Source organism: Stenella coeruleoalba (genome assembly GCF_951394435.1).
Source record: "Stenella coeruleoalba genome assembly, chromosome: 7".
Classification (NCBI taxonomy): domain Eukaryota; kingdom Metazoa; phylum Chordata; class Mammalia; order Artiodactyla; family Delphinidae; genus Stenella; species Stenella coeruleoalba.
This window is the reverse complement of record NC_137153.1, coordinates 116,692,444-116,719,239: the sequence shown is the minus strand read 5'-3', so window position 1 is coordinate 116,719,239 and position 26,796 is coordinate 116,692,444. Positions and strand designations below refer to the sequence as shown.

Genomic DNA, 26,796 nt, shown 5'->3' with positions numbered 1-26,796 from the left:
CAAAGATGATGGGAATATCCCTACAAGTTTTAAAATTATCAATAAATGGAATCATATGAGATGGTGGGTCTTAAATTGCCACCTTTGAGACATGTATAAACATTCCTGACCCTGTTCGTAGAAAGTGTTTCTACGAACACTGGAGTAATTTAATGAGTAAATTATATAGTAATTTAATGAGTAAATTACTAGTCTTTACATCCGATTTCAAGCATCCCTCGGACATTCTGAAACTCATTTGTGGATCCCAGAATACTAACCCCTTTGAGGAATTTAAATATATTTGCGGCTATCAGATATACAAGAGTAAGCAATACAATATGATGTATGCTGTGTGGAATAAACTGTGTTAAAATAAATGTTATAAGGAGTTCAAAAGAGCCAGAAGGATGACCTCAGTTACAGCCACTCCGTTCCGTGGCTCATTCATTGTCATCTAATGAAGAGGGCCTTTTTGTTCCTCTTGTCATCATTACAGTCTTTTCATAGCTTTTGTTGTTAACAAAAGGGAAAAATGTACCCGCAAGTAAAATATATTCATAGGCAAGATTTTGCCCTAAGATATTTATCATTAAGCCATGGTGGTCTGTATCATTGTACTTTGATCGCCTGTGAGGTGCATAATAATTTGTTAGTAATAAAGTACCAAAGTTGGCCAGTGATATGCTTTTCTATATAAATTTGAGTCCACAGTAATTCTTTTAGTGCTCTGGAGATACATGAGACAACAAGATTGATAGGGTTCTTGCTGAAATGGTGGAGATATTAAATAATAATGACCAAAATAATTATTTAATTGCAGTTGTGATAGTTTCAACAAAGTATGAGTACATATGTGAGAACATATAAAAAATGGGAACAGCTAACATGCTTGTGCCCTGGATCATGGGAAAGCTTCCTGGGGGGCTTGACAGTTAAGGCTTTAACAGGACTTGAGGGACAAGTAGGAGTTGCATGGGACAAACATTCAATAGAGGGAGCAGCTGTGCAAAGGCCCTGAGACAGGAAGGTGTTCGGAACATCTGAGGAGTTTAGTTCTTTCTGAACTATAAATATGTAGCAAATAGCTTTGGGTATGTTTAGAAGTTAGGAAGAGATATATGCCTTAGGATCAACCCATTGAATTACAAAAAGAGTTAATACACTGAGCCGATGTGTTTAATCTATTCACATTAAAGCAGTGATTACCAAGCAGGCACAACTTTGCTCCCCGCCCCAGCAAACATTTGTCAATGTCTGGAGACATTTTTGGTTGTGAGGGGCATCATAGCTGGGGGGTTGCTACTGGCATCTAGTGGGTAGAACCCAAAGGTGCTGCTAAACATCCTATAACACAGAGAACAGCCTCCACGACAAAGAATTACCTGGTCCAAAATGTCCATAGGGGCTGAGAAACCCTGCACCAGAGCTCCAATTCGGTGACACTATCTATAGACCATGGAGACTGGTCTTTTATAAGAAAAGGAGAGCTTTTCTTTTATATGATGGAAAGGAAGAAGTGAAACAGAATATTAAGGTTTGGAATTAAGCAAAATACCTAATATAATCATAAAGTAAACACAGTAAATCTGAACACGATGCTGGACTACTTCCCTGGTTCCTGACTTTCCCTTGACCTTGCCAAGTTTATACCTTCTTCTTATTTGTTACTTTGGTCAGCGGCTTGTGTCTCTTGCTGGCCTTCCTTCCCTCATACAGTTTAGCATCTTAGCCAACACCCTAAACAAAAACTCTGTGTATTTACCCTAGTAGCAATCATTAATTGTATTTCTGGAGTGAATCATGAAATGTGAAGCCCACATAACTTGGCCTCCTCCTACTTTTTTTGAATTCTCCCCCTCCAACCACGTGGCCTTCTTACCCTGTGCGATCCCGCCCCAGGGCCTTTGCACTGGCCTTTCTCGCCTTGGTAAGCTTTTCCCCCAGGTATCTGCAGAACTCACTTCCTGACTTCTTTCTCAGGAATATCATCTCATGGAGGTCTATCTTGTTTACCTTATTTAAAATTACGAAGTCCCCCCACCTTCTCCACCCCATTTCTACCACGTCCCCCTGCTTTATTTTTCTTTCGTACTTAACCAGCATCTAACATTTTATGTATTTACTTGTTTGTTTTTCTTTCACCCCACGCTGTAAGCTCCACTAGGGCAAGAATTTTCTTGTCCACTGTTGTATTCTCAGTCCCTGGAACGGTGCCCAGGGTGGCACAAAGCAGGCTCTCGATCAATACTCTTGGAGTGAAAGAAAGAATTGAGAAGTAGAAGCAGCCTTCTTCGACATAGCTTAGTTCTCAGTTAGACTTTGTTTTACTAGTTGCAGATCCTTGTATTTCTTTGCTATGTTATGATTGTGTCCTTCTGTTTTATTTACTCACTGGTAATCATGTCTTTTTTACAGTCTGTCATGTCTGTACTTTGAATTCTTTTTTAATAAAAAATTATAGAAATTTAATGAGTAAATTATAGGTGGTGCAGACACAGGTTAAATAATATCTTGCGATACATAGCGTTCCTTTTATTTTAAGGGGAATTACACGTACACTTCTCTGAGTCAGATGTTCTGTTGAGAGGAACTGTAAACAGTATGCTGTCTTAAAGCCTTTTGTAATTCTGTTGAGATGAAAGTTTAAGAAATTGTGAAACCTTTTAAAATTCTAGAAAGAATATCAGTAAGTACATTTGTGGTGTTTTAATATCACGCATCATGAGCATTTCTGCTTTGCTTATTATGTGGGTAATAGCTACCGTTATTTTGAATGACTGCATGATGTGGCATTGTGTTGATGTTCTCTGATTTCTAAAATTACTCTCATAATATTGGATATTTAACTGTTTGGCCTCAAGTGTTCGTTTTTGTTTTTTTTTTTTTTTTTTTTTGCGGTACGCGGGCCTCTCACTGTTGTGGCCTCTCCCGTTGCGGAGCACAGGCTCCGGACGCGCAGGCTCAGCGGCCGTGGCTCACGGGCCCAGCCGCTCCGCGGCATGTGGGATCTTCCCGGACCGGGGCACGAACCCGTGTCCCCTGCATCGGCAGGCGGACTCTCAACCACTGTGCCACAGAGAAGCCCCTCAAGCCCCTTGTTTTTACAGGTTATAATAACTGACTTCTATCCTTACAGCATCCCTGGGGGAGGGGGAGGGCCGTTATCTTATACATTGTGCTCATTATCTTACATTTTGCTACCAGGCAGCCCACGTCTCAGGGCAGCGCACATTCACACACATGCTCTGGTTCCCACTGAGTTATTTTCTGGATCTTACACCCCAGGATGCTGGGCTGACTGGTGTGAAGGTCTCCATCAGCAGTCAGCTGTAGAAAGGGCTCCTTGAGATCATTTCATACTATGCAGTGTTTCTCCTTGCAACCTTTCACCTTTGGCTACCCTGACTTTTCTTAGTAAGTGATCTAATTTTCGTAAGGATGACTGTCAAAACCACAGTAGAATGTGATGGTTTCCACTTTCTGGTGATGGTAATTATCAGCAGAAGGGCCACAACGGAGCGAGAGCCCAAATCCAGCTCTTCTGGGGTCAAATCCAGTTGCTGCTTCGATGCGGGACCATGAAGGGCTGACAGTGAACTTCAGATCTTCTTCAGAGGAGAGGAGAGCCTCAATCAGCAGTATGTCCAGAGAGCCGCAGCTCCCAGCCGTCAGGGAGGAGAGGAAAGGACCCAGGCTCTGCAGTCAACAAACCCACTCAGGACTCTGGTAGCCCCACCAGCTAGGAAACCGTAGGCAGGTTATATAACTCTCTGAGCAGCCAGTTCTGCATCTGTAAGTGAAGCTGATTATTATAAACCACCTTCCCGAGTTCAGGGGAGGATCGCAGAAGACAGGTACAAACCACCTAGCACCACATTCTGCGTATTGATGTATAGGCACTGCATACCTGGTACCTTCCATCAGGTCGTTCTGTTTCTTAATACAGAATCTCCTTTCTACTCCAGAAAGGGTTTGATCAGGGTTTATTACAGAAAACAGGAGCAGATACAGGTCTCCTTGTGACCATATGTCCTAACAATATTGTCCATAACAGGACCAGTCTAAAAAATGTTGAATTGGCTGACGGCATTGAAAACAAGCCGCTTTTAAAATTTTAGGTCGAGTTACTGTTTCTCATGGCTGACTAGAAATAGTGTCTTGCTTAAGTACCATTCTTAACCATCAGCCTAATACATTTTGGGCCATTTGATACAGTGGCGAAATCCTCCCTGCCCAAAGGGACGATTTAGAATTTACAGGATTACTGCTGGATCTTGTTACTGCATATAGAGAGGATTTCCAAGTTCAGTTCAGAATACTAGTAGAAAATTATTTTTCATATAGATTTTGCGATATTTCGATAGATGAATCTCTAACAAGAGTGCCTGGTGAGAAATAGCTCACCAAGCAAAAGATGAGGTTTCCTTCCTTTTTTGAATGGATTTGAAAGGAAGTAGAAGACAGTAACATAGTGGGAGAGATGGATATTCTCCTTGCCTCTGAGGCCATATCATGCTCCTGGGCCAGCTGTTTGATCGTAAACAAAAGCTTAAAGTCTTAAAGGTATAACTGATTCACTTTGCAGTACAGCAGAAGCTAACACAACATTGTAAATCAACTATACTCCAATAAAAATTAATTTTAAAAACTCTTGAAGTCTTAAAAGTAAAATAGGATAGTACTTGTTGTTCATGTTTTTGGGAGAAAGGATGATTTTTTTTAATTTATTTTATTTTTTATTGAAGTATAGTTGATTTACAATGTTATGCCAGTCTCTGCTGTACAACAAAGTGACTCAGTTACACACACGTATATATACGTTTCTTTTGGGACTTCCCTGGTGGTCCAGTGGTTAAGACTCTGCGCTTCCGCATCAGGGGGCACAGGTTTGACCCCTGGTCGGGGAACTAAGATCCCACATGCCGCGTGGTGAGGCCAAAAAAAAAAAGCGTGAAAAGACTTTGTCAACATAAAAAAAAAATTCTTTTCCATTATGGTTTATCCCAGGAGATTGGATACAGTTCCCTGTGCTATACAGTAGGACCTTGTTGTTTATCCATTCTAAATGTAATAGTTTGCATCTACTAAACTCCAAACTCCCAGTCCATCCCTCTCCCTCCCCACCACACCACCCCTGCCCCCCCATCCCTGGCTTCATTCTCTATGTCTGTGAGTCTGTTTCTGTTTTGTAGATAGGTTCATTTGTGCCGTATTTTAGATTCCTCATATAAGCGATTTCATATGGTATTTGTTTTTCTCTGTCTGACTTACTTCACTTAGTATGATAATCTCTAGGTCCATCCATGCTGCTGCAGATGGCATTATTTCGTTCTTTTTTATGGCTGAGTAGTATTCCATTGTATATATGTATCACATCTTCTTTATCCATTCATCTGTTGATGGACATTTAGGTTGTTTCCATGTTTTGGCTATTGTGAAGAGTGTTGCTGTGAACATAGGGGTGCGTGTATCTTTTTGAATTACAGTTTTGTCCCAGTATATGCCCAGGAGTGGAATTGCTGGATCATATGGTAGTTCTATTTTTAGTTTTCTGAGGAACTTCCATACTGTTTTCCATGATGGCTGCACCAGCTTACATTCCCACCAGCAGAGTAGGAGGGTTCCCTTTTCTCCACACCCTCTCCAGCATTTGTTATTTGTAGACTTGAGAAAATGTGATTTTTATACAGCAGTTTCCACATATGCTATGTTCTCCTATTACAATGCAGCTCACTCACATAATATTATAAATAACCAGTGTTGGTCCTGACACACAAAAATCCGTTTGCTCGTTTTGATGAGAATATGTTGATTTTGTAAAAGGAAGTTCTTTAAAAGAGAGCTCTGACTTGCCATTTGCAAGAGCACAGCCGTTGAAGTTCTTTCCAAAGCCTGGTGTTCAAGCCAGCAGCAGTTCTCATTAGGAAACACCAACACTCCTGGAAGCCTGAGAGGAGGGGGGCTCTTAATTTCTTCACCTCATGGGCTCCACTTAAGGCAACTGTATTTTTGGCAAGATGCTCACCTTCTCTTTAGAGGTAATGGACTCAGTGGCCAGTCCTTGGGGTGAATATAAGTCAAAGTACACAGTGACCGTTCTTACAGGAATTACAAGATTCCTCATCTCTTTAAGCTGACCACATACAATAAGAACGTCTGTTTCTTTTATTTACTTTCCCTTTTTAAGGGGAGTTGCTGTGATTCATTGATTAGCTACCAAAGTTTTTAAAGAATGTTACTAAAACTCTGAATTAAAGAACAAAAACTCACAATCCTTATCAGTCAAAAGCATCATTTTTCCAAGTTTCCTTCCGGATGTCATTTATAGATATATAGATAGTTATTTATATAGAGAAGTACTGATATCCTCTATATATGGATATAATACACATATAATATTTAAGAGTATTAGTCCTAGTATAGGTATAATTTGTTTTTCTTTATTCCCCATTCAATATCATAAACACTTTATATGTTTCTACATGAAAATATATAGTTTTCATAATTAGAATTTTAGTGGCTATGTATTATTCTAACACATTATTCACTTAACTAATTATTGTTTGATCATAGGCTATTAGTGGTTTCTGATTATTTATTTAGTTATTTAGCTGGTTATATAAATCATACTGCCATGAATTCTTTACTTCTGTAGCTGTTTTCTTTGTGTGTGGGGTGGGGACTATTTCTCCAAGCTAAATTCCCAGAAATGAGACTATGAGGTCAAAGCAGACCAGATTCATGGTTCTTGGTTGAACTTTGGCCATTTGTGAGATTGATGGTCTTTAAAAGAAGAAAAGATGAGATTCCCAAATTGCTGAAAGGATCAACGTGGGTGTGAATTGGCTTATCTGAGATGTGGGTAATTCAGAGTTGCTATCAGATAGATGCCTCTGAAAGAACTATTATAGATATGCTCTTACGAGCAATTTTTACACTCTGAATCAAGTTATTAAAGAATTTTAGAGAGAGAGGTTCAGCTCCAACCTTTGAGTCTGTGTAGGGTTATCTGCCGTGGTCACCACTAACCACATATGAGGGATTTATGGGGATTTATAGCTCCAGGAGGGGAATGCGGAGGTTCCAGCCAACATTTACTGGAACCTCCAACTACATTTCTCCTGGCAGGTGGAAGGAACGCTTGATTACGAAATGTTGGCCAGGAGCAGAATCCCTTTTTGGCAATGGTTATCTGAAGAGTTCTGGAGGAAATAATTATACCTTCAGTGACTCACTAAAAATTTTTATAAATCTCAGATAATGCTTGCAAGACCCCACATTACTGAGAATTGACAATATGAAAATTTCCCCCAAGGTTTTGGAAATGTTTAAAAGTGGATACTAAAAGCCACACATTTACACAGTGGTTAAGAATCTGCCTGCCAATGCAGGGGACATGAGTTCGAGCCCTAGTCCGGGAAGATCCCACGTGCCGCGGAGCAACTAAGCCCGTGCGCCACAGCTACTGAGCCCGTGAGCCACAACTACTGAAGCCCGTGTGCCTAGAGCCCGTGCTCCACAACAAGAGAAGCCACTGCAATGAGAAGTCCGCGCATCGCAACGAAGAGTAGCCCCTGCTTGCTGCAACTAGAGAAGGCCCATGTGCAGCAACAAAGACCCAACTCAGCCACAAATAAATAAATAAATAAAATTTTAAAATAAATAAATAAAATAAAAGCCACACATTTAAAAGTTTAGGTATTGGCTATATCCTATTTATGAAACTTACGAAGGGGCTTAATTTCCTACAAGGCAGTTCTGCAGCCCAGACTGACTCTAATATGTTTAGAACATGTTTTGGTTTTTTGGTTGGTCTTTGTTGGTTGGTTTGTTTTTTGGCTGCACTGTGCCATGCAGCTTGTGGGATCTCAGTTTCCTGACCTGGGCCACGGCAGTGAAAGTGTTGAATCCTAACTACTGGACCGCCAGGGCACTCCCTAGAACATGTTTTTATAAGAGATGATAGCAAAGAGACAAAACTTAGCATGAAGGAAAGCAAAAAGGAAAAGGAGCTTATCTATATGACCAAGCTAATTGCAAATCTGTTTTTGATTTATTCAGTCCTATTGAGATTCAACTGTGGATACTCTGTTATAAAGCCAGAACCTGTAGGAAGAAAACACAGAAAAGCAAGGCAGATCTTAGATTTCATGATCTGGAAAAGAAGCAGCGGGTCTAAAGAGCTGTTCTTCCTTACTGGTGTTACTGCATTTATTTAAATAAATCAAAAAGCGGGAAACCCTATAAAAGTTCTTGGTCTTCTGCGTGTCACGCTTATACAGCACCCACTAATATCCCCTGGTTTAATGTATGTCTAGAAGGTGTATTTGTTTTGTTCTGTTCTCTTTGTTTTCAAAGAACATGTGATAGCGGCAATCAATTAATTAACACCCTGTCCCCACTGTGGTTCTGTCACTGCAAAACCATTGGCCTGGTGAACCAAAGAAATTTTATTTTCTCATTTATGGGGTAACATACTTAATTATCAGGATCCTTAAATTCTGTCCTTGATTTCCTGGATTTGAAATGTGACTTTGGGTTTTGTATTTCCCCGTTGTAAGTTAGAATGAGACCTTCTTTTTCTTCTAAAAAGTATGAGAATTTCTTGGCTACTGTGGTGTATCTCACCTGACTCTCCTATATCCAGTCATCTCCCCTTAAATGTCCGGTATAGCATCACCCATCACCCAGTTCTACACTGCTGTCAGCAGAGGCCCTGGAGCCCGGCAATAGTGTGAAAGTGCAATGCGGTGGCCCTGTCAACCTGTCCAAAACAAACTTTGGATTCCCCAAGTTTATCCTTTATCATGCCCCATTCCAAACTGCAATTCCTGCCATCTGTGAATGACAGTCCTTTTTAACCCAGTTGGTCTGGCCAAAAACGTGGGGCACCCAGGACTTACTTTTCCCTTATGCCCCATCTTCTGTCTAATGTCAAGTCCTGTCGGCTCCCCCTTCAGTAATTGTTCTGAATCCAAACACTTCTCACCACATCTAGTCTCTCATCATCTCTCATCTGGAGGACTGTCCTAAGCCTTTTATTTTTAACTCATCTCTGCTTCCAGGCTTGCCCCATGGTCCATGATCCAGCCCCCCATCTCCATCTCCACCACCAGCTCATCCTTAGGCAGGTGGTCCCCATCCTCCTGCCTGGTCCCCCTGCACCTCCTGCCCCCATTCAGTCCATTCTCCATACAGCAGCCAGCGCAACCTTGTGATCGTGCAAATCAGACCATGTCCCTTCCCTTCTTAAAATTTCCAGTAGCTTTCCATTGTGCTCATGTGGCTTGGGAGGCTGTCCACGGTCTAGCCCTTGCCTTCTTCTGCCTTATCCTTCCTTTCAGTCTAATTGCACTGACTTCTAGCTGTTCCTTGGATACACCAAGCCCTTTCCCACTTCAAAGCATCTGCATTAGCTGTTCCTGCTGCTTGGAAGGGTGTTTCCGAGAACTTTGCAATTTCACTCCTACACTTTATTCAAGTCTCTGCTCAAGCATCCTCCCAGACCGCCCTATCTAAATGCTGCCTGCACCCACACCCAGTCCTCTTTAGTTCCTTACCCTCTTTCTCTTACTGCTGTGTCCACTATTTCACTAGGAAAGGGGCTTTGTTTTATTCACAAGTAAAGCAACACCCTGCACATGTGGGTGTGGAATTAACACCTGTTGAGTGAACGATTTGAGTTAGATTTTAAGATCTTTCAGCCCAAGGAAGGATTACTGTCCCGAAAGTTTTACCCATCAACCTCGCACTCTACCTAAAATCCTTATTAAGGGCGATTTTCCTTGTTTTGGTTTGGAAGAACAGTTTCATACCCTTGGAAGAGATCAAGTGAGGAATCTGAGTCATTTGCTGCTTAATACTGATCATTTGAAGATCCTTTCATCCTGAGTTAATCGGGATTCCTCAGAGGAATTAGAATTTTAAGGGATGTGAAAGAAGGGATCCTTTTGAAGAACAGTTTAAAAAAGACTACTGGAGTCTAGGTAAAAAGTGTGGATGTGGGGAATTCCCTGGCGGTCCAGTGGTTAGGACTCAGTGCTCGCACTGCCGAGGCCTGGGGTTTTGTCCCTGGTCAGGGAACTAAGAGCCCACAAGCTGCACGGCAAAGCCAAGAAAAAAAAAAAGTGTGGATGTGGGGAGAGTTCTGGGGAGTAAAAGCCAGCATGAGAATAAGAGGGTCGGTGGGGTAAGGGCACAGCAGGAGAGGGGATGAAGGAAACCTGGCCGGGGCTGCTGGACCTGGACCTGGACTCGGCAGGGGCGGGGGGGCGTTGGGGGGGGTTGCCCAGTGCCTGGATGGTCAGTGTTACGGGGGAAGTTAAATAACTGAAAACATGGCACGGGGAGGCAGGCAGTTTTAGGAACTTTAAACAAGTTCATTGAGAAGATATTTTTATTATAAATGAATTTGGGGGAAACAGGCCTTACTGAAGAAAAGCAGAATGCAACTCCCGTCAGGAACGTTTCTGGGTTTATGGTTTGGGACTTCAGTGAGGTGACAGAATGCTCCCTTGAGGAGGTCTGAAGATGCTTCACAGCTTTCCTACATGGTCCACATAAAGATCTACACACACAGATTTATCGCTACGTTAATTAATCCTGAGTCAGGCTTAGAAGCTGCTAGTACTCAAACTCACCACATCGTAGGTTTTGAGGAAATTCTAATATTTGTCACAGACATATTTTCTGGTAGCTCCTTTTCTCTTGGCCTTTTCAAGTTTTTGTGTTCCTTTGTTTTCATCTGTGGAATCTGAGTTTTATTTAAAATTCCAGATGGCTGACTGTCCGTAGTTGAGTGTTTATTGTTTTTTTTTTCCACTTTCTTTTTTGAAGTGGCTGTTCTCAACATCAATGCCATATTTTGCTTTTGTAAATGTAGTTTTAAAAATTAATGATAGATTATATGTATATAGTAAAATGAGCAGCTGTTGTACCTAATTGTAACAGGTGAATAATAAACATTCTCACCGTTTGTCTATTCAGCCTAAATATGATTTCTTGCAGTGCAGACAAATCTCCTTGGAAGCTTTGTCATTGTCATTTTACTTTAAGTTAATGCTTGCCTATTTTAGGTTCCCTGTGATTTTTTATCTCAGCTACCCCTGGTCCCCAGGGGAAATTTCTAAAAAATTTTTCAAGGCTGATTTTATTTGTATAGATTTTACCTGTATATTTTTAAGGTTCAACCAAAAAGTTGAAATGAAAGTAAGTTTAACTGTCACCCCAGATACCATCAGGCATTTTTAAAAGGTCTATTATTATGTTTGAAGAGAAACTAAAGTATCTTATTACAGGAGAAAGCAAAGAGCATTTTTCTGGGTCTCTAGAGATGGCATTTCCTGTCTCTCCTCTGATAGGAGAAAAGAGCTGTGATGACTTCACTCCGTGCCTCCAAAAGAAGTGCTTATTATCTTTTTCTAGAGAACAATTCCTCTTTATTTAGAGCTTGGAGACGCACTTTTTAGATCCACACTTGCTATCTGCCCAGCGAAGAAATGTTTGACCATTGTTTGTGAATAAACAACAAACACATCTGGCAAGCTGGTTGGTTTGTTTAACTTGGTAACTGTTAAGATCGCTTCTCCGATTAAAGGAGGGAAGATGGAGCTGGTTACAAAGGGCCGCTGCTATTTAGGTCATGGGATGCTCAGAACTGTCAGAAGGGCTTTTGTTCCATCCATTAGTTTCCTAAGGGATCAGGCAGCACAAGGTTGTTTTTGTGTGTTGTAGGCAAATCCATTTTGGAGGAACACATGCTAGGCAAGAAAGACTGGAAGGAAAATCAGTGACATATAGATTTTTTTTCTTAAGCTACATGAAATGCAATCACAGGTGTAGTTCTCAGATAATTGTTTCGGTTCCACCGAATTGTGGTGTCACGGGGTGTGTTGTGACAGGAGTCCGTCCTGGCCAAAAAGCTCACCAGTAACGTCAAGCAAGGTCCACACCGTGCTTGAAAAATAAATTCATATTTATTTTTGAACCTTGGAATGAAGAAGTGACAAGAGAGTTTACTATGCAGTAGATTTTCAATAAAAATCATCCTTCATGCTTCCAAAAACATGACCTTTTTTGGAACACTATTGTCTTCAGGGAAGATTCCTTTGCTAGTAAAGCGCAGTCCACCTTTCCTGTGCCGCGTCCGTCACTTCTCCACGTTCTTTGTGTGCGTTTCCTCTCCATCAGCACGGCCTGGGCTGTGAGGGAGCTTTCGTTTTGTGAAAACATTCATTTCAGAGTTGCTGTCGAGTTGGAGCGGAAGCTTAGAGCCCAGCTCTGAATTGGGTGCCGAGCTTTCCTTTTTCTTTTTGTGTCTGTCTTTGAATCTCGAAGTAAGATTTGGGGGAATGGAGGTATCTTTTCTGCAAACTGCAGAACACAGGGGACCTGCTTAGGAAATGGGGCTGGTCCTCTGGACTGTTTGGGACAATGACGAGGGACTCTCAGGGCCGAGGGGCACAGCTGAGCCTTGGTCTCCCTCCGGAGCCTCCTGCCCCCTACCTCCCCAGGCCCTCCCTCCCTCCTTCCTTCCATCCTTCTTTAAAATGATACATGTGGCTTTCAGAAAACCTGTACTTCCTCCAAAGCTCCCTAACTCTGCTCTCAGCTCACCTTACTCCTCCCGAAGCCCAATCCTTTCTTGCTTGTTTATTCCTACCTTCGACTCCATTTCTTTTCGGTCCTATCCCTGTGTCTATTATGAGACTTGAAAAATGAAGCCCCACGGGGCTACTCTAGACCAAAAAATTGCTAGATGGATAAACCTTGCTGTCAAGAGGTGCTTAACATGGTGAAACGTGACCTCAGAAGAGAGACAAGAAAACATTCCCTTATAAAGGAGCACTGTTCTTAAAAAAAAAAAAATCTGATTTTGTCTCCTCCTCCCTGGCCTCCCAGGAGTCAGCTACCTTTTGTGACTTGGCTAAGCCATAGGCGCTGACGACTGAGAGAGAAGGCTCTGAGGCTGTACCGAGGGGACCTGTCTGTGCCTGTCCCCCTGTCACCGTGCCTTCTCTACAGCACACCCTTCCCAGCCGCGCTTACCTCGGCGGCCAGAAAACAGACAGCACATTCAAGCCTAGTCATTGAGGGAAGACCATTTATTAAAAGGAGCATTTACCACTTGTGGAAAGGGCTCAGGAAAAGCAGTGAGGGATGGAGCGGTACCCCCAGGCTAATCATTGGTGGGGAGCTGCCGTGGCCCTGGGTCTCAAAGGGCAAGGCAGCCTTGAAGGAACTTCAGAGATCAGCTGCAGAGGTGCTGCTGCCTGACAGGAGCTGTGGCCTTTGGTCAAAGGACCTGGCCAGCCCCTGGCATCCTAGCGAGGGAAAGCTGCAGATAGAAATTCACGCCCTCTGATATGCCAGAACCCTCTCCGTGGCAAATCTAACAGAACCAGAGGGCAAGGGCTTCTGTTCACGTAGTCCGTGCAAGTCTGAACAACCTTGGAATCACTCGAACCCCTCCGTATCTCACAGCCCACCTCTGATCTGATTCGCCAGCAAATCCTAGTCGTTTTCCTGATCAAAGGACAGCCAGAATCTGAGCCTCTGTCACCACCTGCACTGCTACCCCATGGTCCAAATCTCCATCATTTCCAGGGTTGGAGAGAGACTCCCACCTGGAACCTTCTTTTACGGCATTTACAGATCCCCCGCTCATTCATACAAAAACCCTACGAGACCCTGCACAGGCTGCCCCTTTCTTCTCTGACCCCATCTCCTCATATTCTTGAGGTTCACTTTGGTCTGGCCCTCTGGTGTCCTTGATGGTCAACACCAAGCGCATACCTGCCTCAGGGCCTTTGCAGATGGCAGGGAGATGAATTTTAAGTTTTAAGAAAATCTAAGTAATGGAAACATCTATCCACACAAAACTTATACAGATGTTTGCAGCTGCATTATTCATAATAGCCCCAAACTGGGAACAACCAAATGCCCATTAGCTGGTGAATGGACCAACAAAATGTGGTATAGTCACCCAAAGAGATATCACGCCGCAATAAAAAAGAATAAAGTACTGATACATGTGATCACGTGGATAAACCTTGAAAACATTAGGCTAAGTGAACATCATGAAATAATGAAGGCATGATGTCAGTCACAGAAGACATCATATAGTACAATTACATTCATATGAAACTTCCAGAATAAGCAAATCTATATAGACAGGAAGTGGTGTGGTTGCCTAGGGCTGGGGAGGATGGCGGGTGACAGCTAAGAGGTACGGCGTTTTTTTGGGGGGTGATAAAAATGTTCTAAAATTGGTGAGGGTTGCCTATTTTGTGACTATACGAAAATCCATTGAATTGAACAATGTCAATGGGTGAACCTTTTGGTATATGAATTACATCTCAAAGCAATTAAAAATAAAGATCAAAGTGATTGCTGTCTTAAAGCATTCGTGTCATTTTTACAAGTGGTGTATGTAAGTCTTAGCATTCAGTATTATTATAGCTAAAGTTTGAAAGTCAACTCTTGACTCTTACTGTTTTCATTTCCCGTTTATTTTTTAATTCTTAAATTTCTCTGGCATGCACATGCTAGATAGTCAATATTTAAATATCATTGAAGTTGGGCTTCCCTTGTGGCGCCGTGGTTGAGAGTCCGCCTGCCGATGCAGGGGACACGGGTTCGTGCCCCGGTCCGGGAGGATCCCACATGCCGCGGAGAGGCTGGGCCCGTGAGCCATGGCCGCTGAGCCTACATGTCTGGGGCCTGTGCTCTGCAGCGGGAGAGGCCACAGCAGTGAGAGGCCCGCGTACCGCAAAAAAAATAATAAAAATAAAAATAAATAAATAAATATCATTGAAGTGGATGACTTTTTCTTTTCTCAAGTGTTAATATGAGAAAGAGGGGGTACTAATTATGGGTGTGTCCCCCCTCCAGCACTTTCATGACGGACGGAAGGCACAGCAGCACATAGAGACTTGCTGGAAGCAACTAGAATCAGTAAGTGAAAACCCAACCTCTCAAGAAATGTCTTTAGAGATTTTCTCGTTTGAATTTAACTTAAGCTTGAATCAACCAGCAGGTACAAAACAGAGACACTATTTATTGTCTTTAGAGATTTTTATAATTTGAATTTAACTGGTTTCTAGAAATCATTGCTGAAAGTAAAATGTTAAGCCCAAAAGAGTCCAAGCAGAGTCTTTTTCTAAAAATCATATGGAAAGAACAAAGATTAGACAGTTTGGATGGAAATAAATGTGGATTTTAAAATAACTTCCTGAAATGATGACACGGAACAAATCAGTTTGGAGAAGAAAGCTTTCGGTGGAGGGGGGGCAGGCGGATGTCGATAAAATTACATCTTCTCATAAGAATCTCATGGTTTCATTAAAAATTACTTTCCCCACCACCGTCTTCCTCTGCTTTTAGAGTAAAAGACGTTTTGAGCGGGATTGCAAAGAGGCTGACCGAGCCCAGCAGTACTTTGAGAAAATGGATGCTGACATAAATGTTACAAAAGCAGATGTTGAAAAGGTAAGGTGAAAGTGAGGGTCTTTCTTTCATTTCCCTTTTTAACGTTCATCACGTATCCTCCCAGACTGCTGGTCCCCAAGTTCTCCTTTCTGCTGCAACCACAAAAGGCCACTTTACTTGGGATCATTTTCGTTTTGTGTCAACGGAGGGATGTTGGCGGTGGGGTGGCAGAGGGAGAATCTAAAATTTGGGGAGTCTTCGGTGTTATGATTTGAGCAGTTTGTTGATTTATTTAGTCATCAGGATGATAACACGGAGACTTAGACCATGAACATACCTTAGGGGGTGGTTTCCGCAGACCGTGGTTCTCTCTTAATGGCTTTTCAAAGAAAAAGTCAACCTCTTAAAAGCTGGAGCAGACTGTCCAGTGCCATCTGGAAGAGCTCGGCCGCTTACAGTGCTTCTGTTAAAAAGGTAAAGAGATTCACACGAGTGGCCTGTGTTCTAATGGATTCATTCAGGTTGATAACAGGTTGTACTTGAAGGCTTGCATTGGAAAGTCCTCCCAAAAGCTTTTCCCGAAATGGACTTGTATTGGCAATTAGGAATATTATTATAAAGCTTGTACTGTGTCTTCCTGTGGTTCCCTCTGTGTTTTTTCCCTGGAAGTTAGTTTCTTTTTATAAAAGTCATCAGTGTTAGTGTAAACAAAACTGGGCTATTAAATAACAGTATTCATTCGTGACTGCCCAGGGCTACTTTGGCATTCACAGACTCATGCTTTAAGTGGGGAGAAACCCTGCTTTTTTGCAGATTTCTTTCACTTTTGCCAGATTATTTGGAGTTGAATTTGCTCAGAAAATAGTGTGAATTAGTTATTCATTGCCCAATTCTGCCAGATTCCTTGCTTAAAGCCTAGGTATATATTAGCATGCCTTCCTCTAAAATTATCTAATATATTAGAAAACACATTCTTAATGTCTATATTTGATCTTGAGTGGAGACATTTACTTTACCAAAAGATATATTAATTTGCTGGTAAAGTTACCCATAAATTACCGTAAATTTGTTATAAGTTCTCATAAAATATTAATTCCCTGAAGTATTTAATATGTTATTCCATTAAAGTAGATTGACCCAAAGTTTATCAAAAAAACATTTGGGGTTAAAGGAGATAAAAATCAGTATATGTGTCCCAGAAACATGCCTGGCACAAAGGTATGCATTCTGTAGCAAATATTTTATTACTCTAAATGTAAAATTGGAATGATTTTTATTTATTGAAAGACTTTTTAAAAACCATTACTATTATGACCTTGTCTTAGAAAAAAAGCTATCTATCCTTGCTCATTGTAGAAATACCTGAAAATACAACCAAATGAAGTGGGAGAAAAAAATTAAAACATCCAACTATGGTTAATAAAATACCTTTCAGAGCCTCCACCATTCCTTCCTGGTCTCTAAACAAAGGTACTTGACTTTTTTTTTTTTTTTTGGCCGTGCCGCGTGGCTTGCGAGATCTTAGTTCCCTGACCAGGGATCGAACCTGTGTCCCCTGAAGTGGAAGCACAGAGTCCTAACCACTAGACTGCCAGGGAATTCCCTCAGAGCCTTTTCTTTAAAAAAGATTATGTATACTACACATGTACAGTGTAAAGAATAGTAACAAAGGGAACAGCTGCTAATCCACAACCTATCTTAAGAAATAAAAATCTTATTGTTGCCTTTCAAGTCTCCCTTCCTAACTTCATCCTTCTCTTCACTCTAGAGGTAAACTTTATCCTTAATTTGGTGTTAATCATCTCCTCGCTTCTTCATAGCTTTACCTTAGGTGTCTGTATCTCCAAAGAGTTTATTTCATAATTTTGTGCACTTTTCACCTTTATAGAAAGAAAATCATACTTTCATTTCTTTTCTTGTGACTTGACTGTTTTTCATTTGATATTATGTTTTTTACTTAATTCATGTGGACTATAGAACACCTAACTTTTATATATTAATTTTAGAGCCAGATGCTTGCTAAACTCTCTTTTTATTTCTCTTTTGGGGTTTTCCGTAGGGACAGTCATAACACCAGCAAATAATGGCGGTCTTATATCTTCTGTTTCAATCTTTATGTCTTTTATTTATTTCTCTTATCTTGCTCTGCTGGTTACGACCTCTATTATGCTGGCAGTAGCAGTTATTGTGGACTTCCTTATCTCGTTCTAGATTATAGAGAGGGTGCTTCAAATGTTTCCCCATTAAGCATGATTATAATGTACCCTTTATCGGGCTAAGGGATTTCCCTTCTTTTTCTATTTTGCCAACAAGTTTTTTGTTTTTTGTTTTTTGCGGTACACGGGCCTCTCACTGTTGTGGCCTCTCCCGTTGCAGAGCACAGGCTCCGGACGCGCAGGCTCAGCGGCCGTGGCTCACGGGCCCAGCCGCTCCGCGGCATGTGGGATCTTCCCAGACCAGGGCACGAACCCGCGTCCCCTGCGTCGGCAGGCGGACTCTCAACCACTGCGCCACCAGGGAAGCCCCAACAAGTTTTTTTTTAAAGCTTGACTTAATATTGAACATCATCAAATACCTTTTCTGCTTCCTTTAATCCATTAACGGGTAGATTACATTATTAAATTTTCTTGTATTGAACCAAATTAGCGTTCCTCGGACGAATATAACTAGGTTATGATGTATTTTTTTTTTATACAGAGCTGAATTTATTTTGTTAACATTTTAAGATTTTGCATCTATAGTCATTGAAATTGATCTGTCATTTTTCTTTCTTGACTGTTGTAGTTTGCTTTACTTCTTTTTTTTTTTTTGCGGTACGCGGGCCTCTCACTGTTGTGGCCTCTCCCGTTGCGGAGCACAGGCTCCGGACGTGCAGGCTCAGCGGCCACAGCTCACGACCACCGGCCCCAGCTGCTCCACGGCATGTGGGATCTTCCCGGACCGGGGCACGAACCCGCGTCCCCTGCCTCGGCAGGCGGACTCTCAACCACTGCGCCACCAGGGAAGCCCTGCTTTACATCTTTTTAGTTGTGGAGTGTTGCTCTTTATTCTCTGGATAATATATGTGAGACGAAATTAACTGTTCCTTAAATATTTTGTAATCCTTTATTGTGGGAGAGTTTCTAACTACTGATCCAATTCCTTTATTGTCTTTTTCTTTGGTTGATCCTGGTATGTTATATTTTTCTAGAAATATATCCATCTCATCCCAGGTTTTCAAATTTAGTGGCCAAAAGTTGCCCATAATATTCTCTCACCTTAATTTTTTGCTGCATATATTGTGTGTCCCCCTTATTTATTCCTATTATTATTTATTTATACTTTTGGGGGAGGGCCTTTTTTTTTAATCAATTCTTATTTATTGATTGATTTACTTGGCTGCATTTGGTCTTAAATGTGGCATCTGGCATCATCGTTGTGGCATGCGGGATCTTTCAATGCGGCGTGGGCTTCTCTCTAGTTGTGGCACGTGGGCTCCAGAGTGCACAGGCTCAGTAGTTGTGGCGTGCAGGATTAGTTGCCCCACGGCATGTGGGATCTTAATTCCCTGACCAGGGATCAAACCCACGTCCCCTGAATTGGAAGGCGATTCTTAACCACTGAACCACCAGCGAAGTACTGGGAAGGGTCTGTTTTGTTTTGTTTTGTTTTAATAATGTATATATATTTTAATTTTTATTTACTTATTTATTTTTGGCTGTGTTGGATATTTGCTGCTGCGCGCGGTCCTTCTCTAGCTGCGGTGAGTGAGGGATACTCCTCTGTGGTGCGGTGGCTTCTCTTAGTTGCAGAGCACGGGCTCTAGGCGCACGGGCTTCAGTAGTTGCGGCACATGGGCTCAGCAACTGTGGCTCACGGGCTCCAGAGCACAGGCTCAGTAGCTGTGGTGCACGGGCCTAGTCGCTCCATGGCATGTGGGATCTTCCCCGACCAGGGCTTGAACCCGTGTCCTTTGCACCAGCAGGCAGACTCCCAAACACTGTGCCACCAGGGAAGTCCGAGGGTCTGTTTGTTTTTTTTTAAAGGACATTAATGGTCTTCATCTTTTATTTATTTGTTTGTTTGTTTTTGGCCACGCCGTGCAACATGTGGGATCTTACTTCCCCGACCAGGTATCAAACCGTGCTCCCTTCAGTGGAAGCGCAGAGTCTTAACCATTGGACCGCCGGGGAAGTCTCGAGGGTCTGTTTTTTAAAATCATTTTTTATTAGTATTTTACAAAAACCAAAATTATCTTTATGGAACTTCTTTTTACTTTCTATTTTATTTATTTTCTTTTTCTTCTTCTTCTTCCTCTTCCTCTTCTGTCAATATCTTTGGATTTATTTTATTGCCCTTTTAAAAATTTCTTTCTTCAGATGCTTTTCTCATTTCAACTTTTCTTCTTTTCTAATATAAGCATTTAATGAACAAAGTTCCCATTTAACTACTGTTTTATTTGCAACCCACGGATTTTGGTATGCAGTAGTATTATTATTGTTCATTTCCTGATATTTTTCATTTCTTTTACTATTTAGTCTCTCCAGTAATTTATTTGGAAGCATATTTTTAAATTTCCAATTGTATGACGTTTTTAAACTTATCTTTTTGTTAATGATTTCTAATTTAATTGCATTGTGGTTATAGAAAGTCTGAGTTTGAGACTTTTACGTTTGTTGAGACTTGTCTTATAGCCTAGTACAGGGTCAGTTTTTATAACTGTTCTCTAAGTAATTGAAAAGAATGTGTATTTTCCATTTCTTGGTTGCAGAGTTCTACATTTTTTCATTAGAGCAAACTTGCTGATTACCCACATCTTCCCATCATTAAGGATTTTTTGTCTGCTTGTTGTAATGTATTTTGATAGAGATATATCACTTCTTTGTGCCTCACTTTCCTTGTCTGTAAAATGGGAACACAGAAGGAAACGATTGGTGCGAGTGTTGGTTGAGATAATATGTACAAGATACTCAAAGCCATTTATGGCAGTGGCCAGTGATCATTACATTAACTATTGCGATGATAACGATGGAAGATTTGTCATTTTCTGTCCATTTTGCTCTTCCATTGTAAAGCTGTTTTATTAAAGAATAAAGTTTAGAATTGTAATGTCTTCAATGTGATTTAATTTTTCACTGATTTCCACAGTCATGCTTTATGCCTTGAAGTCTATTTTACCCAACATAAACCAGCCTTTTCTTTGGGTCAGCATTTGCCTGGCAAGTCTTTCCCATAGTTTTAGTCTACATGTTTCTTTGTTCCCATATTTAGATGTGTCATTAGTAAATGGCATATAGCTGGATTTCTTTTTAATACAGTGTGATGACCTTTACCTTTCACCTGGAGAGTTTGGAGGGATGTATACCATCTCATTTTATTTCTATTTGTTTCACTTTTTCTGTTTCCTTCCCCCTTTCCCTGATACTCTCTGTTTCTTGCCTTCTTGGATTTTTGAAAATTGTGTTTTGTTTTCCTCATTCCGTTTTCTCCTCTACTGCTTTGGACATTATGTATTCTATTTCTGTGCTTTATTTGGTAAACCTAGACTTTTTTTTTTTTTTTTTTTTTGGCTGCATTGGGTCTTTGTTGCTGTGCGTGGGCTTTCTCTAGTTGTGGCAAGTGGGGGCTACTCTTTGTTGCGGTGTGCGGGCTTCTCATTGTGGTAGCTTCTCTTGTTGCAGAGCACGGGCTCTAGGCATGCGGGCTTCAGTAGCTGTGGCAAGTGGGCTCAGTAGTTGTGTCTCATGGGCTCTAGAACGCAGGCTCAGTAGTTGTGGCGCATGGGCTTAGTTGCTCTGCGGCATGTGGGATCTTCCTGGAGCAGGGCTCGAACCCGTGTCTCCTGCATTGGCAGGCGGATTCTTAACCACTGCGCCACCAGGGAAGTCCTAGACATTTTAACATATATGTTCAGCCTAACTATAAAGTAAATTAGGGTCTTTACTAATGTCCACCCAAACAACTTTAACTAAAACCAGCTCCCTCTTAACATTGCAATGTATTTGTGAATATTTTTGGTTCAACTGCATTAATTTTTTTTTATATAGTTCTGTAAGTATACTTTCTATTTTCTTTGTTCACCATTTCTTTTTGTACCTGGGGTCTTATTCCTTCTTCCCAAAGGACACCTTTAGAATTTCCCTTAGCAGAGATTTATTACAGTAAAATCTCAGTTTTTGTTTGACTGGAACTGTCTTTTTTTCACTTTCATTCTTGAAACATGATTTCTCCATGTGTACGGCCCTAGGGTGAGTGTATTGCACCTGGAGGGTCTTATGCTGCCATCTTTTGACTCCCGTTTGTAGTTGAGAAGTCACAGTGTGTGAGAAGCCAGTATAATTGTTAATCCTTTGAAGATAATGTCTCTTCTTTTTAATAACTATAAAGATCTATTTTCTTGTCTTTTTGTCTTTAAAATAGGGGTGACTTTCTTTATCTTCCTTTTGATTCATTGGGCTTATTGCCTCCAGATTGGAATTTTCTGATGCCTGCCTATTCCTCATTCTATTGTTTCCATTGGAACTCTGATTATAAGGCATTAGTTAAAATATCTACTCTATCCTCCATGCCTATTAAACTATATTTGTATTTTTCATCTCTTTGTCTCTCTCTTTCTCTGCTGTGTTCCATGTAATTCCTTTAGATATAACTTCCATTTCAGTAATTCTCTCTTAAGCTGTGTCTGATCTGTGGTTTAACATATCCATTGAGTTTCTAATTTCAGTTGTTACATTTTCATTTCTACAAGTTCTTTATAGCTCTCTTTAAAATCTATAGAGTCATTTGTTATTTTCTTGTTGCTTTGTCACACCCTTGTACCATATTTTACTTCTTTAAACATACTAAACACATTGACTTTATATTCTCTATTTGATTAATTTCAGTATCTACAATTTATGTGGGCCTGTTTCTTCAGTTTGTTGTATCGGCTGACTTGTTTCCTCCTATATTTTTGTCCTTTCTTCGATAATGCCATAAATGCATTGCTGAAAAACTTTATGTTCTGCAAAATAAAAAAGAAAGCTGCTAAAGATAATGAACAGGACTTAGGGGAAAATAGGCTTAGAAATAGATCACTCAGTACTCACAGAACTTTGTAACCAGAGAACCAACAAAACAACAATCCTAGTAAAACAACTAGCGTTTGAATTGAGTATCACAGCCCTTGTCCTTTAAGATGTAGGTCCTTCTGAGTATTCGGGCCTTAAGACACGTAGGTCCTTGGAAGCATTCACTTTCAGCAAAATGAAAAATCTGATCCTGGATAAATGCTTCCTGCACTTATCTGTTGTTCTGCCACAGGTGGAAATATCTTTCCAGATTTTGCATACGTAGCTTTACCAGGTAGTTCAACAGAATGAGTATTGTAACAGTTCTTGAAGCCACTGAAGCAGCCACTAGTTGCAATTCTGTAGATTTTTAGCCTTTTTCTTTCTTTTTTTTTTTAATTTGAAGTATAATTGATGTACAGTATGATATTAGTTTCAGACGTTTTTAGCCTTTTTCTTAAAATCTGCATGACGTTGCTAAGGCTTACCTGTGATTGCTTCCAAACATTAATTTACTGTGAAAAATTGCATACAGACTGGCAAGGCTTCTATGTTATACCAACATCATTGCCTTATATTTCAGTCACAGAAGAAAGTATGTCACAGCAGAAAAACATGTGAGATTCAAAACAGAGTGTGTGTGATTATAAATGTGCGTTTCTTGGAATTTCCTCTCTGGCCTACATTTAAAGTGGGTTCTCCAGGGAGCTGGCATTACCTGGGGTCACTACCAGGCCAGGACTGCATCAGTCTGAATTTCCAGCTTGGGGTTGGGGATCCACACACGCTGTGTGAGTTCTAGTCCTTTGTGATTGGAAAACTTCCAGGATGACTTTTTAATTTTCCTCCCTCAGGTCAGATCCAAGGTAGTTAACTTAACAAACGTGCAATTGCTGGGTCCAGTTGCAGCTTTAGGACTTTTGGAAGGTACTACCAAATTGAACCGCTCTCCTCAACTATTTTAATATTTCCAAGGATGTATTATTATTTCTTATACGTAGAGAGTCATTTTGTTATTTTTATGGAAGTACTATTTACCTCCTCCCTAAGGATGTGATAAATTACTGGATTTTAGCATCACAAATGTTGAAGCTCATAGAGCAATGTCTAAACATTGGAATTCTTAAGTTATTCTTAAGTTATTTTGCTTATGAGTATCACTTGAAGCACTGTAATTTCCCCAAAACAAACTGTGATTTGACTGTTGTATCAGTTTTTGCATTATCAGCCGTGAAGCCTCTTGTCAGTAACAAGCTGAAAGGATGCAGTGTTTCAGTTCTTGTGGATACTTAATGTAATTTCCCATTTTGACTTCTAATAGCCTTCAGATCTAATATAAATGTCTTTTCCTCCAGTTTCTGCCCATGATTAAATTATCCAATTGTATTCAAGATCACTCCCCCTCCTTTTTCCAGCAGTCAGCCCCACGACACTTGGAATGCCATGCCTGTGTTTACAAAGACATTGTAGCTGCTCCCACCATGAGTAGGATGGACTTTCCTAAACTACGCTTGTGTTTGGTGACACAGCTCATGGGAACTATATGTGCATGCATCTTCTAAGCTGCGTAGGATCTGGGTAGGAGCCTGATTTTCTTCTTCTCCTTTTGGGAAGTTAAATGTTCCGCAGAGGGATTGGCTCTGTGTTCAAATTGCCTAAATCTGCTCGAGTCCACGTTTTTGCTTTGTGTTCAGCATCAGTGTGTGGCCAGACGTTTAGTCATTTGCTTACAAGAGGGTATTTGTTAGCCTTGAGGCACCCAGTTTAACTAAATGTAAATTTATACGTTGAAAGTAGGCATAAGAAAAAAACCTGACAGTTTTACCTCTGGGCCAGTGAACGTATTTGGATGTTGTGAGGATGCCGTGTGCCTTAGAAGAACGATGGGGAAAGAAAATAAGTTCAATGGAATGGTTTTTATGCCACTGTCAGAAAGCTTTGGATTTGAAGACTTGGAATGAGTTGTAGTGATTTGAAATTGGTGAAGCTGGCTATGTCAAAGAACCAGTAGAGGTTGGAATAGGTCATCTCATGGCTCATGACCCATACGCTCAAGTTGAAGGTAAAACCAGACTTTTTTCCTCCTTTTTAAGGAGATGGAAAAGATAGTCCTTACTATCTGTCTTGTAGTATTGAGCAGTCGAAGGACTGCAAGGGAACATGGAAAAATCAAACCATATTATGTCTTACTCAAATATAGGAGTCTCTTGTAAAAAAATTAAAGCACTGAGGATAAGGTGGAAGTATTCTCTGCTGTCCAGCCCTCCACCTCCCAGACCCTCCTCAGAGGTGGTCACTCTCGCCATTGGTATGTGTCCTTATAGACCTTTTAAAATAGGTTTTTATTGAGGTGTAATTTACATACCATAACGTGGCCATCTAACTCAATATGATGTCTGTGAGATTCATATTTTTGTCGTGCGGGGGTGGTTTGTGTTGCCGTGTGGTGCCCATTGTGTGGACGTACCACAATTTAGCCATTCTCAGGTTGGTAGATGTTTGGACTGTTTCCATATTGAGACTAAATTAAGAATAAAGCTCCTAAAAAAGAATAAAAGCTCCTGTGAACATTTTTATACATGTCAGTTGGTGGCCATGGTCTCTCCGCCATGGGCGTGTACCTGAGGTGAGGTGGAACCCTGGGTCACAGGTGCGAATTTGGCGCAGTGCACTGTCAGAGCTTTGACAAAGTGGCTGTACCAACCGACACAGAGCGGCAGCTGCTCCTCGCCCTCATGGACGGTTGGTATTCTCAGTCCTTTTATTTTACCCGAGAAGACCCTGCAATGAGAAGCCCACGCACCACATCGAATAGCAGCTCCCGCTTGTGGCAACTAGAAGAAAGCCCGTGTACAGCAATGCAGCCAAAAATAAATAAATAAAAATAAAATAATAAAACATTTAAAAAAAAGAAAAGAAAAAATAAAGTGCAGTGATTTAACTGCATTCAAGGTCAACATTAACATTTATTTATTTGGCTGTGTCAGGTCTTAGTTGCGGTATGTGTGATTTTTAGTTGCGGCGTGGGGGATCTTTAGTTGTGGCATGCGGGATCTAGTTCCCTGCCCAGGTATCGAACCCGGGCCCCTTGCATTGGGAATGTGGAGTCTTAACTGCTGGACCGCCAGGAAAGTTCCTTTAGCTCATTTTAAAAATAGATTTTCTTCTTTCTGGCATACAGGTGCTCTTGATACACTTGGTATATGAGTGTGTATGTATATGTGTGTGTGTGTGTGTGTGTGTGTGTGTGTGAGTGTGTACATATATACTAATACAGTTATCTTTACTTACCCCCAATAAAGCCTTCTCTATGCCTTTAATCGATATGTGGGTCATCTTTTGTTTAAAAATTTTCATCATTGCTATTAAAATATTGTTGTGTGATGGGAAAAGCCTAGACAACCAGAATATTATCATTTCCAAGTTACACATGTTTAAGGATCAGGCATAGAAATACAGAGAACCCAGCTCTCCGTGGCCCCATCTCTCAGAAGACCAGTGCCATCAGATTGGACATGGTGCCAAAGGACCATTTAAACTCTTGATGTATTCTCGATCCGGGGGGCCGGGGGTGGAGTATAGTGTGTAAAGAGGTGAGCCAGAGACTACTTTTTAATGGAGTCGGTATTTCAAGCTTTATAGAGTTTGGAGATTACTTGTGAAGAATCAGAATGCTAAGTAGCCATTAATTTATTTTATTAAAATGTTTCTAGTAATTTTTTTCTTGCAGTTTGCTTCTGCTTGGTATATAGCTTTTCATCCAACTGAATTCCAAATTTGTCTTTTTCTATTTAAACATGGGCCCCCAAATGAGTTACCGTATATATATATTTTTTAATTTAAGGGAATTCTAATGGAATCATGATTTCATGGCCTTATTATCATGTTTCAAAAGCATCTAACTTGTTGACAGAATTCCTGAGTTGTGAAGTGTTCCCGTCCATTCATTCCCTCGCCCATTATTTGTTGCCTGTGTGCTGGTGAGGTGTGGTGGTGGCATAGATACCGTCGTGGAATCACACAATCCTTGACTTCAAGGAATTTGCCTTTCATTTTCTTCCTAATACTTAGTGACTGTATGGTGAATTTTCCCATGTGCTCCCTACATACTTCTTGAATGCCATTTTGGTGACAAACACTTTAAAGTGGGGTTTTATCTGTCGCTGTGCTTTGGAATAATAACATGCTAGACAGATGGGTGAGAGGCAGTGCCTAATCTCTGCTTTTTCTGATAATGCTGCAGCTGGCTAGTGCGGTGCTGGGATGAAAAAGGAAAAGGTTATCAAAATGAATGGAATGTGAACTAATATTTCCGAACAGAGAGAACAGTGTTTTCTAAATGCATGCATTAAACTGA

General features: G+C 40.9%; 1 protein-coding gene across 6 annotated transcripts in view; it reads left to right on the top strand.

Annotated features, from left to right (window-relative positions):
- FNBP1 (formin binding protein 1) overlaps window positions 1-26,796 on the top strand; it is a 140,416-nt gene that overhangs the window by 64,150 nt on the left and 49,470 nt on the right. For all 6 annotated transcript variants that reach the window (XM_079925862.1, XM_079925864.1, XM_079925863.1 and 3 more), the window contains exons 5-6: window positions 14,875-14,937; window positions 15,367-15,471. In XM_079925862.1, coding sequence (XP_079781988.1) covers window positions 14,875-14,937; window positions 15,367-15,471 — 168 coding nt within the window. The remainder of the gene's footprint in view (window positions 1-14,874; window positions 14,938-15,366; window positions 15,472-26,796) is intronic.